The 16647-nt window shown below is 45.2% G+C and overlaps 1 protein-coding gene and 1 long non-coding RNA gene across 15 annotated transcripts; both read right to left on the minus strand.

Annotated features, from left to right (window-relative positions):
- Nucleotides 1-693: 693 nt before the first annotated feature.
- LOC124703062 lies at nucleotides 694-4992 on the minus strand. 14 transcript variants are annotated; one of them, XR_007002902.1, is made up of 7 exons: nucleotides 4874-4992; nucleotides 4410-4501; nucleotides 3552-4182; nucleotides 2895-3218; nucleotides 2495-2634; nucleotides 2047-2129; nucleotides 694-898 (listed from the first exon to the last, which is right to left on the minus strand). XR_007002902.1 is itself a non-coding variant. In XM_047235271.1 (4 exons), exons 1-4 carry the CDS (start codon nucleotides 4868-4870, stop codon nucleotides 3505-3507), a joined length of 417 nt encoding a protein of 138 aa, XP_047091227.1. In that variant the 5' UTR covers nucleotides 4871-4992; the 3' UTR covers nucleotides 3400-3504. The 14 variants fall into 14 exon arrangements, 1 of the variants encoding a protein (XP_047091227.1); XR_007002903.1 differs by lacking the exon at nucleotides 4874-4992 and having other exon boundaries at nucleotides 3552-3595; nucleotides 3971-4182; nucleotides 4410-4815; XR_007002905.1 differs by lacking the exon at nucleotides 4874-4992 and having other exon boundaries at nucleotides 2983-3041; nucleotides 3146-3218; nucleotides 4410-4815.
- Nucleotides 4993-5193: 201 nt separating this feature from the next.
- Nucleotides 5194-7011, minus strand: LOC124703064. Its single transcript, XR_007002913.1, has 3 exons — nucleotides 6876-7011; nucleotides 5378-5463; nucleotides 5194-5269 (listed from the first exon to the last, which is right to left on the minus strand). It is a non-coding gene; the product is annotated as an uncharacterized LOC124703064 (long non-coding RNA).
- Nucleotides 7012-16647: the final 9636 nt, after the last annotated feature.

The raw sequence follows: 16647 nt of genomic DNA on the forward strand, positions 1-16647 counted from the left end.
TACCGATTATCGCCGAATTTGTTTCAGCAATTTTCGTACTCTTGCTCGCCGAACTTGTTAAATTTTATGTTAAATTTGTTTGAAATATGTCAAATGGTCGAGGTTGGGGGTTTCCTGCCGGGGGACGGCTGGAACTTCCGGCGTTCTCCAGGCCAAATCTTCCTCCAATCCGAACGAAAATTTCACCGGATTTGAACGTGAGAAGCGCTAACGAGTGGAGATGCTCTTAAGAGGAGGGCTACGAGCGGTAGGGGTGTCGGGCCCCTCCGTCGTCGGCAGAGAAATATGGATGCAGCGGAGTGAGATTGTATGTGCCGACGACGAGAGCAGACCACGGGAGCACGCTGCCGACGGTCGTCTTCGGTCACCTCGCGTGAGATTGGACACGGCCGCGTACTCTCCTCTCTCTCTCTCTAGACAGCCTTCACTCTTACCCCAGTCCCGATTAGATTTAACTAGATTTAGATGTGCGCCTTGGCGCACGACCCCGTGAATTTCGCACCAATATTAATACGTGTTTTAGCTTTTAAAAAATGAAGCGAATAGAAAGATATTAGGATAAAACAAACAAAACCACAAACGGAGTAGCACACACATATACATTGAAGGAAATAGATAAATATTTTGGGGCTCGCCTTGGCTCACGGCCCCAATGAACAGTTTGTAAAACACTATATTAAGCATCTGTAGAAATCAAATGGAAGACTATCCGATGGACGAAACAATATGTAAATCTTTATTAATACATGTCAGTGAAACAATATGTAAATCTTCATTAATAAACATGTCTTACTATGAACTAAGGTCAACAACCTATACACTGCTTGCTCGAAGGAAGTAGACTGGGACTTCTCCAATAGAATGATGTATATGACGGAGAGAATGCTATGGTTTAAACCTAGTAAGAAAAGGACGGAAGATCATATTAGCTAAGGGTAAAAGGTATCAGCCTTGTCTGGTACATAAAAAACATTTGTGGTTTCTTGTTTGTAGTCTGAGAAAGTAAATCATTTTTATGCATCATTCTGATTTAGTTCCAAGTCAGCTGTAGATACATATGCTCACTCAAATCTTACTTTAGTTCGATAACATATTCTATTTCACAGGGTTCAATAGAATATTTGGTCAACTTGCGTTTCAGGTTTTACATTAGCTTCTAAAAATAAATTGGATAACAAAACCTGAGTTAATCTATCAGTTCAGCTAAATCACATATTAGTGCGGATTAAACGATGCCCTCAGTAATAATTGGAATGACTAAATATATTTTTGAGTCCCTAAGTTGTTCCCTTAATATTATGAACTTCATCCATCGTAGTTTGGGCAAGAGAAGTTAACACGTGTCAAGTTTCCTATTTGTTAAGAGAAGGAACTTATATACCTATATGTGCTCAACTGCTACTAATGCCTATGGTATTGTGTCTATTTTTTAATTTTAATTAAGAGAATCTAACTCATCTGTTGTATAATTCAACTATGCTTTAGAATATACACTATTTTTTAATTTTAATGGTTGAGTTTTATTTTCAAAGGGAAAACTGTAGTGTTTTAACAGGTATATTATCTGTATTGATTGATAATAGAACCCAAAATCCAAGATCGAGAAGTGGCTATTCTCCAGCCTAGCACACAAACCTGCTACTCGAAGGGATCGGAAGCACATCTCACAGCAAAAGGAAATTGGGTAAGAACTTTCAAACTAAAAACAAATGATTTTATGCCATAGGAATCTGAACCACTACGTAATGTAGATGTTTTTTTGGATTATCATGGAGCCAGCGGAAAATAATCAGCAATGCCTCGAGAACATACCAACAACTTAAAGGAATATGCAGCTAAAATTATTACTATTTGAGGTATTTTTCCAATGTAATTGTAATATATATCTTCCAGAAATATGTGCATTTAAAAACTCTAGTAAGCTTGAAACGGGATGCAGTTTGGAATGCAACCATCTATGTATTATATTATATTTCTCCAATGAAATATATACGCCAAAGTACCATCAAACATTGCGAAAAGAAACTCATCATAATCCTGTTATACCTGAAGCAAAATAATTCGGATGCATTGAGCATTGCAAGCCCAGTGACATGTAAGCTGCAGCTGGAACCACCCTTCCAAATACCCTGCGTTCAAGATAATAACATTTTAAAAGAGGAAACCATAGGATTCATGAAGAAAAGACAGGCAACAAAAGTAAGAGAGCTTTTAAACATCATATTGGCCAAAGAAAAAGGATTATCTATTGATAAATCAATCAGGCTGAAGGGGGCTACATTCTTAATTAGTTCTGGTGAGATAGCACTAAGTGTATTGGAAAATTATCCAAAATATTTTACAACAATTAACTCTTTTGGTCTCCAGCCCTTTGACTAACTTATTGGTACACGGTTCCATTGCCGGTAGTTGTTTTCACTGACTTCTACAGAAAATTCTCATGTTATGACTAAGTTAGAAAATACCATACCACTGGAACAGAGGAAAAACTGACCTTCTAAATTTCCATGTTTCTATACTTTCCATAAAGAGCATTTGACTCAAGAAGTCCACAATGTCCAAACTACTACTACGTATTGAATGGCCCCAAGCGACTATTGAGATCTTGAACACCCACCTCTAGTGATCCGTTGGCTAGTGACAAGCAGATATATTAGTCAAAAACTGTAGTTTAGGGATAACTGGACATGCTAATTTAGAGTGTAAAATATGATAATCCAACCATGACTTCTACTCACAATAATAGTTTCGATTTAAATAAGAAAATTCAGTGTAGAAGGATACACAGTAAAACGATTCTAAATCGTCAAAATTCAACATCTCATATAATGCACATACCTAACATACATAATTCGTAAGTGGAAATATTGATATACATGGTTGTAATGACCTACATGTCAGGAAACAATGTTTTCACGAGAACATATTCTTGATCTCTAATTGTTTGTCCAAGAGAGCTCCAAAAAGAATGAAGTCACTCACAATAGTACATAAACAGGGAAGACACCTGATCTCACCCCTTCAGTATACAACCTATTTATCTGATCAATTAGAAAATAAAACCATATAACAATTACCATTTAAAGGAAACAATCTTAATAGCTTGAGAACACTACTCTTCCTGCACCTAGAATGACCAAATTACCATAAGAATTTTTCAAGAGAGGACATTTGCAAATCAGAATGCCTTTTGAGAGTTCACTTCTTGATCATGATATCTGTGAAGTAATGGTGATTAGAAAAATATAAAGGTGGTCAAATTATCCAAATACTGTCACATAGTTATGAATAAACAACTCAACCTATGCAAAGGCGAGGAGTTCAAGCCATTAGAGAAAACTAAAATATGAAAACCAAAGGTAAAAAAATCTGAGCATAAAGTTGGTACACGAAGGGGCAACAAATACAAGGACATGAGACATTCCAAAATGAGACCAGCAGACAAGTACACAGGAAGGAAAAAATATAAGATGAGGCAACATAACGGAGCTTCGCATCTCAAAATCAAACACCAGATGGAATTATCGAATAAGAAAACCTTGCGGACATACAATTCTCACTGATATTCAAGATAGCAGACACATGCATCATGCACCTATCAAGAAACATAGGAACCACAATAAATAAATATAAGATCACAAATTAATACCTATAACACAAGTAAGCCGAAATGCAGAAAAATAATATTGTAGTGAATGCAAAAAATTAAAATAACATAAAATCCAATAGCCTAGTAAATACCACTGATTTAGTAAAGGCATGCAGCAAATTTTGGGGAATGTTAAAATTCGCTTATTTACACACTGATATGAGGAAATACCAGGTTTAGTACATGGCTACACACAATTGGTTTGACCACCAAAATAATTAGTGATAATTAGGATGCTCATGTACCAGTCATCATGTATAAACCTATGTAAGGCAGGGAAAATATCACAGTGATATGGAGAGAAGATGGCGAAGAAAGAACCGGCGCGGGAGAAATTTTGGGAGTTCCTTATCACCGGTGTCGATGTCACTTTCCACTGTGGCATCCAAGGCTGCGGCTTCCTTCTCGTTCTCCTTGGCCTTCCAATCCCCAATAAAATTATCACCGGTGTCGACGTCACTTTTCACTGTGGCATCCAAGGCTGCGACTTCCTTCTCGTTCTCCTTGGCCTTCCAACCCCCGATAAAATTCAGCTAGAGAAACAATTTTATGTTCATCATACATACAAATACGCAAAGTAAGCAAATGAATAATCTACACAGTACACACAACCAGGCAAGAAATTAGCACCATAAAGAATTGTATATCTCATTCATGTGACTTGATCTAACATTGTAGGACTTACATACCATCATGTCATTCTTACATTACTCATGAGAAATGAAACAAACTAAAGTCCGAGAGGGGGATGAAGCCTTACATGTTGTCCATCTCGATCTGCAGAAGACCGAGTCAGGGAAAGGATGAAGCCACAGAGAAGCTGCAGCAAGCGGAGGCCCGTCGGTAGGCGGCCTGCACTGTGACTATACGTTACCGCTCAATAGTTAGAGTTAACAAAGAGAAACAACTGCTAGCTTAAGTGTATGTGGAGTTCTGTATTTTGTTTTGGTTTGGTAGAATTTTCTTCAGAAAACGAAGCGTAACCATCGATCATAACAATGTGCAACATCTCAGGTAAGCCACTTAGCCTTTCTCAATTAGCAACAACTAATTCCGTAAAATCAACTTGCTCTATATATTTTTTGTACACCTAAATATAGTTGAGTTAGTCACCTGCAATCCATTATATAATATCGCCAAATTATCAACGACCTTATGCATCAATATTGGCATCACGAGAGGATTCGAAAGGACATCACCTAATATGGAGGAAGATACCATCACCTTGTCTCAATGTGACGAAACAACACCGGTCGTGCTCTGTATGCTAAGCGCCACAATCACCAACCAGACTGAACTTACCAAGTTTGTGTGCAAATAAATCCCTATCTATGTATTTGGAAACAATCGGAGCAATAAACACAACATTCAGAATATTACTGAGTGGTAAATATGTGTTTTGTTTTCCACACAGAGAATATAGAGAAGGAAATGTATTACCCTGCAAGAGGTTCCTTTACACTGCTATAAGATAGAAAGGCATGAACTAAATATGTTCAGAGTCTTGTTCAAGTAACAAATGAAAAATCACCAAGAAAAACAACCTTGCCTTCACCTCCAACCACCACCACCACCACTCTGAAGGGCTAATCTTCTCACAGTGATGGTAAAACGAACATGCTGAAGGACAGGTGCCAAATGAAGAAAAATCAGGGATCGAGAACTACAATATGGCAACCGTATGACATAAATTGCCTGAATGAACCAAAGACGAAGGGATGATCTTACCGTGGGTAGAGGATATGGATATAATATAGTACCATTTGATCAAAACAACCATCCACATAGGCACAGAAGAGTGAGGCTGGAAGATACTGGAAAATAAAATGAGCACTTGCATCACAATCATTGATTAAAAAGGAAAATCTGCAATAGCAAATAACAAAGGCCAAATGAAGATTTATATTTAACACGCAGAGCCTAGGGCATTACCACACAACACAATAATAATACAAAGTCCGACTTTAGTAAATCTGCACTCGCTTTACTTCAGCTCTGTGGTGAAACATTTCATAATATTCTCTATTCTTATGGTCAGCAGATACGTCCAAGTGGATGATATCAAATTGGGGAGGAAAGAACTTGGAAGATCTTAATAAAAAAAATGAGGATCCAATTTGGGAACCAGGTAGGGCATAACTCAAAGATCGTAACAGAAGATATATGATCCAAACTGGGACCCACGTGTGTACTATCTAAATACTGCAGAACTGTATCATTTGTCATCCGGAAAGTAGATTCAATGCTTTATTTAACACACACATTATAATACAAGTATAGAGAAAATCACATATTTAATTAAGAGTTGCAACTAAATGTAAGAACAAACAAGCATGAATTTTGCAGATTGCTCATCCAAAATCATACAAAAGGAACTCAAGAACCAAACGGAGCTGTGGTGGCTTACCTTTGGTCGTACTAAATGAACAAAACAAATCAACTCTAAGGAGCAAATTACACAACTGTAGCAAAATCCAAGTAGCTCCACTGTGACAACAGGGCTTAATCGATGAGCATATAACTATACGACACTCAGGGGATACACCAACAACTTTAGAAAAGAATCAAGCTGTAAAATAAATAATTGGCAGGAGTGAACTACTGAAATTATCTCGGTATAGGTACACCAGAAAAACAGGACAACCTAAGAACTTTTGCGGACAAATTTAATTCTAGAAGATTGATATCTGGTATATGTTCATTGACGTACCACCACTGAGCTGAGATGCCGCTCAGGTCCTTCCCTCCGCAAGAAATAAATTTCACTTAGAGCGTTTACCGATACTCATATAAAGTTGAATGAATTGAGTTATTTTAGTAGAGGTATATATAATAAAATGCCAAGTTCTTGACAACAAAAAATGTACATAAGATCACTCTGTGCAACAAAAATTCAGTTCTGGACTGTACAATGAATTGACAGATGCGACCAAACCATCCAACAAAATTTCACCATTAGATACTCTATAGAAAGCCTGGGACATATTCTACAACTTACATTTAGAGACTACTTAAAAAAGCAAGCCTTTCTCGTGACACAAGTTCCCAGAAATAAATGTAATATAAATAATTATAAGCAAGACAGGAGCAGGTACAATATAAGCCTTTCTCGTTACAAGAGTTACCAAATATAATACGCCACTTGGAGCCGTATAACACAACATGTGAACTCAAAACCCAACAGACAACCTCGACAAGGAATTAGTGTGTGCAAATAAAGGTGTACCTATGTACCGATGGGAGATGTGGTAGCCAGCTGCAGGGCTGCAGTTCTCCGACCTTGTTGGTCCTAGCGCGGAGCTCTGCAGCGCCCTGGCCTTGATCAGGGACTCCACACCATGAAGGTACCACGGAAATTAAGTTTTGCAGTACAATGCCCAATAATAATAAGTTGAAGAAACCCGAGGATGGGAGGACTGCAAGAGTATTTTTCTTTGAAGAAAGAGAAAAATCCCGACTTGCACCTGCAGACCTGAAAAAGTTCTAACCATTCCATGTAAAACATTAAGATTAGGGCCTCTTATATTCTTCAAGAATACACTTGAATCAAAAGTAGAGAGAGAAATGACAAACCTGCACCAATAGATAAGGGCATAATCTTTGGTAGAACCGCATCAGTGGTATGGACTTCTTCTAGGGGACAGAGAGGCGACGAGCTCGACCAGGAGATGATCTTGGCGGATCTGTTGGCTCAGCGCAGCTCTGACTCGAGGAACATGGCGGGATCTTCCGATTGGAGGAGACAAGGCTCAGCCTGCTGTTGGGCGCGACGAAGAGGAGCCAAAAACGGAGTCCGTAGATCCCAAGGACTCGAGCCAAATCGGTAGAGAAGAGGCTGCTGGGATGAGCGGATGGAAATACTATGGGGCAACGCCTCACCCGCGCGCTCGCGCCAAGCTCCACCTGCGGCGCCGCTCCAGGCGGAGGGGCTTGGGAGGGGGCGCCGGGAGAGGAGATCAAGGAGAGGCAGGGTGAGCAGGAAGGGGCAGGGGCGCCATGGTTGGCGGCCGCGGGAGCGACTGGCGGCTAGGGTTTCTCCATGGCGCGTGAGGGGATTAGAGGAGGAGGAGTGCAGGAGGGGATTGGAGGAGGAGGAGGCGCGCGAGGGATTGGTGGAGGGCTAGCGAGACAACGGGCCGAGCGGGGCTTTTAGTGACCCATGGATAAAAAGTGGGTCTGCGGGAGGGCCTCAGCGCCCTGGACGGAACGACGGCCGAGATCGCGCCATGTCAGCTCGATCGGACGGTCGAAAATTCAAAGCGTTGTGAGAGCTCCATGAGGGTGCAGCAATCATACCGTGGGATTCTGCCTGGAACAGCTGCTACCGCTGCACAGCGCTGCAGTCTTGCGTGGTTAAAGCTCATGTGCTCGCCTCTGGCTGCAGTTGTCGCTTCGACGCAGCGGTGGCAAGCGGAGAAGGAATGCATCCAAGTTGGTCCTAGGCAGGACGAATTTGTGCAGTTGCACTGAGATACTGTGCAACAATAAATCAAAGAAAAGTATGAATACGGTTTTGCCCAATTTTAGCATTCACCTTGTGTTGTTAGATAAGGTCAACTTGTTAAGTCAATGTTGCGCCATAGAATATGTAGATATCAAGGGGCATCATCAATCAAGTCCAACCTTCTCTTCACAATACTTACTATTTTTCACTGCTGTTGTAATAATTTCGAGCACTAACCATGACTTCCTACCTTGCCCAACGAACTCACATAATAAAAAAAGGTCAAAAGTTTCCGAAAGGGGTCATCTAGATGGAGTTTTCACTAGATAGGGTAATATGTATCTCAAATACACAAATAAAGGGTAAAAAGTGAAATTCATTCTAATTTTTATGATGGAAACAAAACCCATACCGTAGTACTAACGAAATTCAGAAAGAAAAGTAAGCTAAAGTATGGACCAACATTTAAACAGGGACAATGGTAAATTTGCTAGGGCTGATCAAGTGGCTCAAGGGTCCATCCATCGGATAGTAGTTGGGTGCATATCTATGCTTTTTTATGGGGGTGTGATATTTTTAATTTGACCCAACGAACATCTTCAAGGTCGGTTCCATCAAATAAAAATCCAGCTGTTTGCGAAGTATGTAAGAAAATAATAGCCATCTTGCGCTGGGAGGTGCATGTCGAGTCTATAAACTGCATATGTTAGATCGCCATTGAAATGACGCATAAAGCATGCAACATTTCCTGTCTTCCTAATCATCTGGCACACAGCTACCTCTCCACCGAGCACCATCTTGCAATGGGAAGGCGAGAGTATCAGTTGTGGTGTCATTTTTTAAAAACGTGTAGTCAGAATGTTAACATAGAGAGAAAGGATAGATGCGTAAACTATAATATCTTCAGATAGTTGCAAGTAGGGGCGATGGGTGGAGCTAGAGAAGTGGGACGATGGAGTACATACTACCTTCACACCTTGAAAATACCAACAATTGCTACCTTCACACCTTGAAAATGCCAGCAATTTGGTTTCATTAAGGCGGAATCATAAATTACACGCTCCCTATGCGTAAATACCGTGGGGAATAGGAACGATACTTGGCTAGAAAGCTATAAAATGAAAATCTTGACATATCATCTTTGATTGGTTAGTTGCAGGCTGTTGCTATGGTTAGGCCACTATCTACGCAAAAGATTGAACTGAAATAATCAATATATAATACGACAATGGCTGGCCTCTTGCGACAAGAGTAGGTCAAATGGTACCAACACTCCAAGGCCCAATTCATTTTGGAATGATACTGTTATCACCAGAATCTGACCGGATCAGAGGTGGGCCGCGATTACAGATGGGCTTGAAGAATACACATAGAAGAAATACATGAATCGGCCTTGCATACAAAGTTTGGGCTAGTTTGCCCATGTATCTGTAACATAGTAGGATACGTGTCGTTTAGATAGAGTTTGGCTCGTGCCCGGTTGGGATTATTCCCACGTTAGAAAGTCTACGGACTATAAATATGTATCTAGGGTTTATGAAATAAACAACAATCACGTTCACCACAAACCAATCTAGGCGCATCGCCAACTCCCTTGTCTCGAGGGTTTCTTCCGGGTAAGCATCATGCTGCCTAGATCGCATCTTGCGATCTAGGCAACACACGTTTATTCGTTGTTCATGCGTTGCTCGTGCTGAAGCCTTGTTGATGGCGAGCAACGTAGTTATCATAGATGTTTTAGGGTTAGCATTGTTCATCGTATCATATGCTGTCGTCGTGCAACCCTTAGATGTCTAGCCGCCCTTACACCTATCTTGGGTGTAAGGGCGGCACCCCGCTTGATCATTATTTAGTAGATCCGATCCGTTATGATTGCTCCTTGTTCTTCAGGGATTAGTTTAATATCGGCATAGTTAGGCCTTACAAATGGGTTGAAGGATCCAGTGGCACGTAGGGTGTAGTTTTCTAGCCCTAGACAGGATGTTCCGGGATCAACTTCGTGTTGGTTTTTAGGCCTTGTCTAGGGTCGGTTTACGATCACCGTGCGTGGCCGCCAGGCTCAATCACGAGTAGGATGTTCCGATTATGTGGTGAAAACCCTAAATCGTAGTAGGTCATTTTAGCTTTATTTTGATCAAGCAGGACCACCATCTGATCGTACATCTCGTACGGATCATGGGTGGATCGGCTCCTTGAGCCGATTCACAGGACAACCCGAGAGCCGATCGAGGCTCGTATTTAATGTTTACGTGTATGCCATGCGAGGAAACTAAGCGAGGCACATCCAACACCTTCCCGACCAGGTATAGGTCGGGTGGCACGCCCTTGCATCAGCATCGGACGTGCGTGCCGGAGTCTTTGCGGGCCGTCGCTCGGAGGGGCCAGGGCCAGCCGCAGCCCTGGGAGCCTCCCGGCTCTACTGTGTTGCCCGTCGCTGCTCGCCGGTGGGTTTCTGACCGCAACACATTCTGGCACGCCCGGTGGGACAATCTCCGACATCAACCGCGTCGCCATCTACATCCGAGATGGCGGAAGGCACTCCAGTCACGTACGAGGATCTGACCGAGGAGCTCAAGAAGAAGTATGATGAGGTCAAAGCGATCCTCGAAGCCGACCTCATCGGCTCTTTTCACAGAACCCGCTCACATGGCATCAGGTGGAAAGGGTTCTCACCGAAGGCGCGCTCGATGGAGTGGACCTGTCCGCCCCGTCGAAGAACGCACCAGGTCTCGCGTCGAGAGATTAACTTCATGGTAGCTCATTCGCTGCACCGCCATTCCGAGAGCCTCGGTGAACACTTTGGAGCGTGTCGCTCTTCGCGTGATCCAGAAATCATGAAGCATCGGTACTCTCCGTCGGGACCAGCTCTAGGGACTCACCAAGGAGAGATGCCACTCCAGTCCGGTCCTCCGCTGCCATTCACGTTGGCAGCACCGTAAGTGCCGAATTCACCGGCATACGTCGTCTACAAGATCGGTGGTGACCCTAGTGACTACCGGTTCTTGCATGAGGCGCCTAAGGAGATCCCTCACGGATACACGTGCACATACGTGCCGGACCGCAATGAATCGGGCCCTCACAAACCAGACTGCAACAGCAGGGACTTCTGGAACAACAGGAGGAACTTCGGGGACAGATCTTGAGAAGCAGACGTGGCTAGCCAAATACGCCACCCCGATAAACCTCCAGAGCCCAACTCCTGCAGTTGGCTCAGAGCTTGAGAAGCAAGCATGGCTGGCTAAGTATGCCACTCCGGCAAATCTTCGTAGTTCGACTCTCCGCAGCCAGCACCGCGGATCAGATCGATACAATCTTGAGAGACCGGTTCGGCATGGTGCCGAAGAGGAGGGCAATCGGCTATTTCAAGCCGTACCCCAACGAGTACGAGTTGATCCCACTACCACCCAAATATCGGCTCCTCGAATTCTCCAAATTTAGTGGATCAGATGGTTCCAGCTCAATCGAGCATGTGAGCCGATATTTGGCACAGCTGGGCACGATCTCAGCATCAGATGAGCTGCGTGTGAGGTTCTTCGCATAGTCCCTCACAGGATCGGCTTTCGGGTGGTACGCATCGCTGCCACCAGACTCAATCCGGACTTGGAAGCAGCTGGAGGAGCAGTTCCACATGCAGTATCACTCAGGGGCTTCCGAGGCTGGCATTGCCGATCTAGCACAAGTACGACAGAAGCGCGGAGAAACAGTGTCAGAATACATCCAGCGCTTCAGAAACGTTAGGAACCGATGCTATTCGGCTCGTGTGACTGAAAAAGAAGCAGTCGAGTTGGCGGTGGTGGGTCTCGCATCACCGATCAAGGACGTGGCCTCCCAAGCAGAGTACCCTTCACTGGCGCACATGGTACAGAAGCTGTCATCATATGAACAGCGCCACCCAGATGTATACCAGGATAACTTCAAGCGTGCGGTGGTCCTGGTTGAGGCAGATGAGGATGAAGGCTCTGCGGGAGATCAGGAGGTACAGTGGCTGAATGGACTCGGGGGGCAAGCCCTGTGTCCTGTAAGTGGGTTAAGCCACAAGGTCCTCCAAGAGGGTTTGACTTCGATGTCACCAAGGCTGAACAAATTTTCGACCTCTTACTTAAGGAGAAACGGCTAAAGGTACCCGAAGGCCACAAGATCCCCACGGCGCAGGAGCTGAACGGAAAGCCATACTGCAAATGGCATAACACGTTCACCCACGCCACCAACAACTGCAGGGTGTGGCGTCAGCAGGTCCAAATGGTGATAGAACAATGGCGTCTAATTTTCAGCCAATACGCCATGAAGGTTGACACACACCCCTTCCCCGCCGTTAACATGGTGGAGTGCACTTACCATGAAGGGTGCCAGCCAGGATTCTCGTGCAATATCAACATGGTAGGACCTGGGCACCACTGCGGTAAGGACGGAGACGAGGGCAGCTGCTCTCATAGCAAGGACACGAGAGGAAGCCGTTCCACGCGATCGGCTCCGTCACGATGGCAAGCGCTACATCACAGAGGGAGAAGTGAGGAACGTAAGATATCAGCGACCTCTCTCTGATCACCTCCTCAACAAGTATGTGAGTCAATATGACCAACACCGACGGTATAACAGCGAGGACGAAAGGGATCGTCTAGCTAGGGATGCCAGGAGACATCGTCGGCATGATTGCGACGAGGAGAGATATGAGCGCCACGCCAAGGAAAAGTCGAGAGAGCAAGACAACGTGGATAGGCACTGGGACTGTCCCTTCTTCAGACACTGCTGGGATTCAGGAATGAGCCGATTGCCTACAATCGGCAACCGCCAGAATGTAGACAGAAGAAGAAGGATGCAGCTAACGTGTCCGTATTCAAACGTCTAGGGCCTCCCCCGCCTCGGAACAAGCACGCTGAGTCCTCTCGGGTGGAAGATCTCGAGGAATTAGAAGACGGTGATGAAGAAGAAGATAAGTACCACCGGCCAAGGTGGTGCCCTGATGGACTCAGCCGTTCCCAAAAGCGTAGGGTTCAGCGACTACGTGGTTTGGAGGAAGCCGAGAGGTTATACCTGCACACGTTGAGGAAGGTGCGGCCTGATCTGGCCGCTAAAATTCAGCGAATCCTGGACGAAGAAGGTCGGCCACAAAGGAAAGAGTGGCGCCCCAGACAAAAGAAAGCCGATGATGAAACATCGGATGCCATAAACATGGTGTTCATCCTTCCGACGGAGTTTAGTGCTCCAGGATTAGACAAGGCACCTGTGGCACAACTTGACTGCGGCCCACGGCCGGTTATCTTTGAGAAGCCACGAGAAAGAAGCTACAGACACCTGAAGGCCTTGTACTTGCGAGGCTATATCAATGGGCAGCCTGTCAACAAGATGCTAGTGGACACCGGAGCGGCAGTCAACATTATGCCATACTCCATGCTACGTCGGTTAGGACGCTCTAGCTCGGATCTGATCAAGACCAATGTGACACTGAGCGATTTCAACGGCCAAGCATCTGACGCACAAGGTGTTCTGAACGTGGATCTGACCGTAGGAAGGAAAACCGTCCCTACGACGTTCTTCATTGTCGATAGCAAGAGCACCTATGCTGTCCTGCTAGGAAGAGATTGGATCCACGCCAACTGTTGCATTCCATCCACAATGCACCAATGCTTAATACAGTGGGATGGAGATGAAGTAGAGGTCGTCCACGCAGATGATTCAGCCGAGATTTCAACGGCTGGCATGAACGTTTGGGAGACAACGAGGCCAAGAGCCACTCTCGGGCATCAATTTGGACGATCGCGAGCGCATCGACGTGATGAAGGACGGGGTAAGGCTGGTCTTATCCACCGGCCTGACCGTGTAACAAGAGCAACATCTATGGACAAACGTGGCGATGCCGATCCGTGTGATCGGCCCCAAGGATCTATGAAGGAACATCGCAAAGCCTTCAGTGAGCGATTTGATCAACGTGGAGGCCGATTCCAGCAATCGGCCAAAAAATTATCTTCATCATACGTTCTGCCTATGTTCAGCGTCGATCTAATGGGCAACGGTTTTACATCGGCTGATGAGCTGGAAGAAGTTAACATTGGTCCTAACGGAGCCGATGTTCAAGTACAGTGCCTTGGCTAACTATAGAGCCGATATCCGCAGTTACCTGGCAGAATCGGCTCGGGGGGCACCTGATCAGATGAACATGTGCGATACATGTGAGTGAAATATTGGGGGCCGATAGAAATCGGCCAGTAAATTTTTTTTTCATGATGTACAGCCGATGCACGGACATCGACTTTAGAGCTAAGGAACAAAGCCGATGCACGGCCATCGACTCTAGTACAAATTTCATGGGATCTACCAGTGGCGTGTTCAAGACACGAGGACTTCCAACTCTGTGCGCAAGGTTGCCAGTTCAGCATGCTGTCAGAGGAGTTTTGGGCGTACAAGACAACCTTGTCAGAGGGGTTTTGGTTTCTAAGCCGCTGGTGATCATCTGCAGTATCGGCTTTCAATGGAAGGAAAGGTGATCGATGGTGGCAAGTTTGGTTGGCTCTGCGTGTTGGGTTTCTCGGATTCGCTCGAGTCGGGTCCATTTGTCCGAACTACCGTTCTCGCCTTGGACCGAGGCTCCGGGGGCAGCTGATTTGGTAGGCACTCTGTTTTGGAAGCCGATTGGAGTGTCGTCGGCTGACCCTGCATCATAAACTTCTTCGAAAGTGGTGAGTTGTTGCAGAAGGAGGTCACCAGAGCTGCTGGAAGGAGCCTGAAAGGAAAGCCATCATCATCTACAGGGTCAGGGCCGTTTCTGTTGCTACAAAAAGATAGAGCAAGGCGCTATGTTCGGACAGCCAGGAGCGGTCAAGGATCACCTTCAGGCCAGAGACCATAGCGTGGGCATTGGATGATGTTACCCTTGGGTCCGTTTCGGTTGCGAACCTGTGCGATTTGACATCTGAGGTTCATATGGCCGGGGTTGGATCTGTTCAAGCGGCGTTTTGGGGGTCTGAGTTTTGCTCTCTTGGACAAGTCACAGATTGCCATTTGGATAGACAATAGAGTTGGCTTTGCTCGCGTTTCATGGCAAGGTCCGATGTGCTGCCATCGGCTCTTGATTTGCTGACTTATTTTAGCAATCGGCGAAATTGGTAAAAGGACAAAATCGGCTGAGAAATTTCTTCTTCATTAATAAGGAGGTTTTTTACAATGAAGAGCCGATTGCTCAAGAGAGGAAGAACAAAAGAAGAGCCGATTGCTCAGGAACTACTAATCCTACATTACTAATCCTCGTTGGCCTCGTCGTCGGCATCGTAGCTGCCGTCGGCGCTGCTTCCGGAGAGGTCATCGTCGCTGCTACCCCAGCCCTCGGCCGGAGCTTCTTCTTCCTCGTCATCATCATCGTCCTCGCTGTCCGCCCAAGCGCGGAAGCGCTTCGCCGGCGGATACCCTTCTTCTTCTTCCTCCTCCTCGTCGGAGGAGGTGGGGTTCGCCCAGGAGTGGAGGTCGTCTTCGCTCTCGCTCTTCAGCTCCCCTTCAATGAGGAACTCGAGGTCGTCCTCCCCATCGGTCAGAGGTAAGTCACCATCTGACCCGACGAGTGCTTCGGGTGGGTCTTCTGGCACATGGTCGAAGTTCCACTACTGCTCGCTCGAGGAGGAAGATTGGAAAGAGAGGCCTGAAGAGATGGAGGAAGAGGAAGACATTGCTACAGGGAAAGGGGTTTTTTGGGTGCCGATGGCCGGAACAGGGCAAGAGGATGAAGTGGCGAACCATTCGGCACAGTTAAATAAAGGGGGTATAGTGGAGATTTAATGCCATTGCGGTTTCCGAGGGAGTGATGTTAAAGCTATCAAATCTTGCTGAGAAGTGGAAGTGGCAAGGCATCATGATGAAGGATACTGCGGTGGTTCTACTCTGCCACGACATGACCCGACGAATAAGAAGCAGAGTGATTTTGGAATTGTCATTTCCAAAACCAGGGGGGCATGTGTTATCACCAGAATCTGACCGGATCAGAGGTGGGCCGCGATTACAGATGGGCTTGAAGAATACACATAGAAGAAATACATGAATCGGCCTTGCATACAAAGTTTGGGCTAGTTTGCCCGTGTATCTGTAACATAGTAGGATACGTGTCGTTTAGATAGAGTTTGGCTCATGCCCGGTTGGGATTATTCCCACGTTAGAAAGTCTACGGACTATAAATATGTATCTAGGGTTTATGAAATAAACAACAATCACGTTCACCACAAACCAATCTAGGCGCATCGCCAACTCCCTTGTCTCGAGGGTTTCTTCCGGATAAGCATCATGCTGCCTAGATCGCATCTTGCGATCTAGGCAGTACATGTTTATTCGCTGTTCATGCGTTGCTCGTCTTTGAAGCCTTGTTGATGGCGAGCAACGTAGTTATCATAGATGTTTTAGGGTTAGCATTGTTCATCGTATCATATGTTGTCGTCGTGAAACCCTTAGATGTCTAGCCGCCCTTACACCTATCTTGGGTGTAAGGGCGGCACCCGCTTGATCATTATTTAGTAGATCCGATCCGTTATGATTGCTCCTTGTTCTTCGGGGATTAGTTTAATATCTGCATAGTTAG

Source organism: Lolium rigidum, chromosome 3 (genome assembly GCF_022539505.1).
Source record: "Lolium rigidum isolate FL_2022 chromosome 3, APGP_CSIRO_Lrig_0.1, whole genome shotgun sequence".
NCBI lineage: Eukaryota > Viridiplantae > Streptophyta > Magnoliopsida > Poales > Poaceae > Lolium > Lolium rigidum.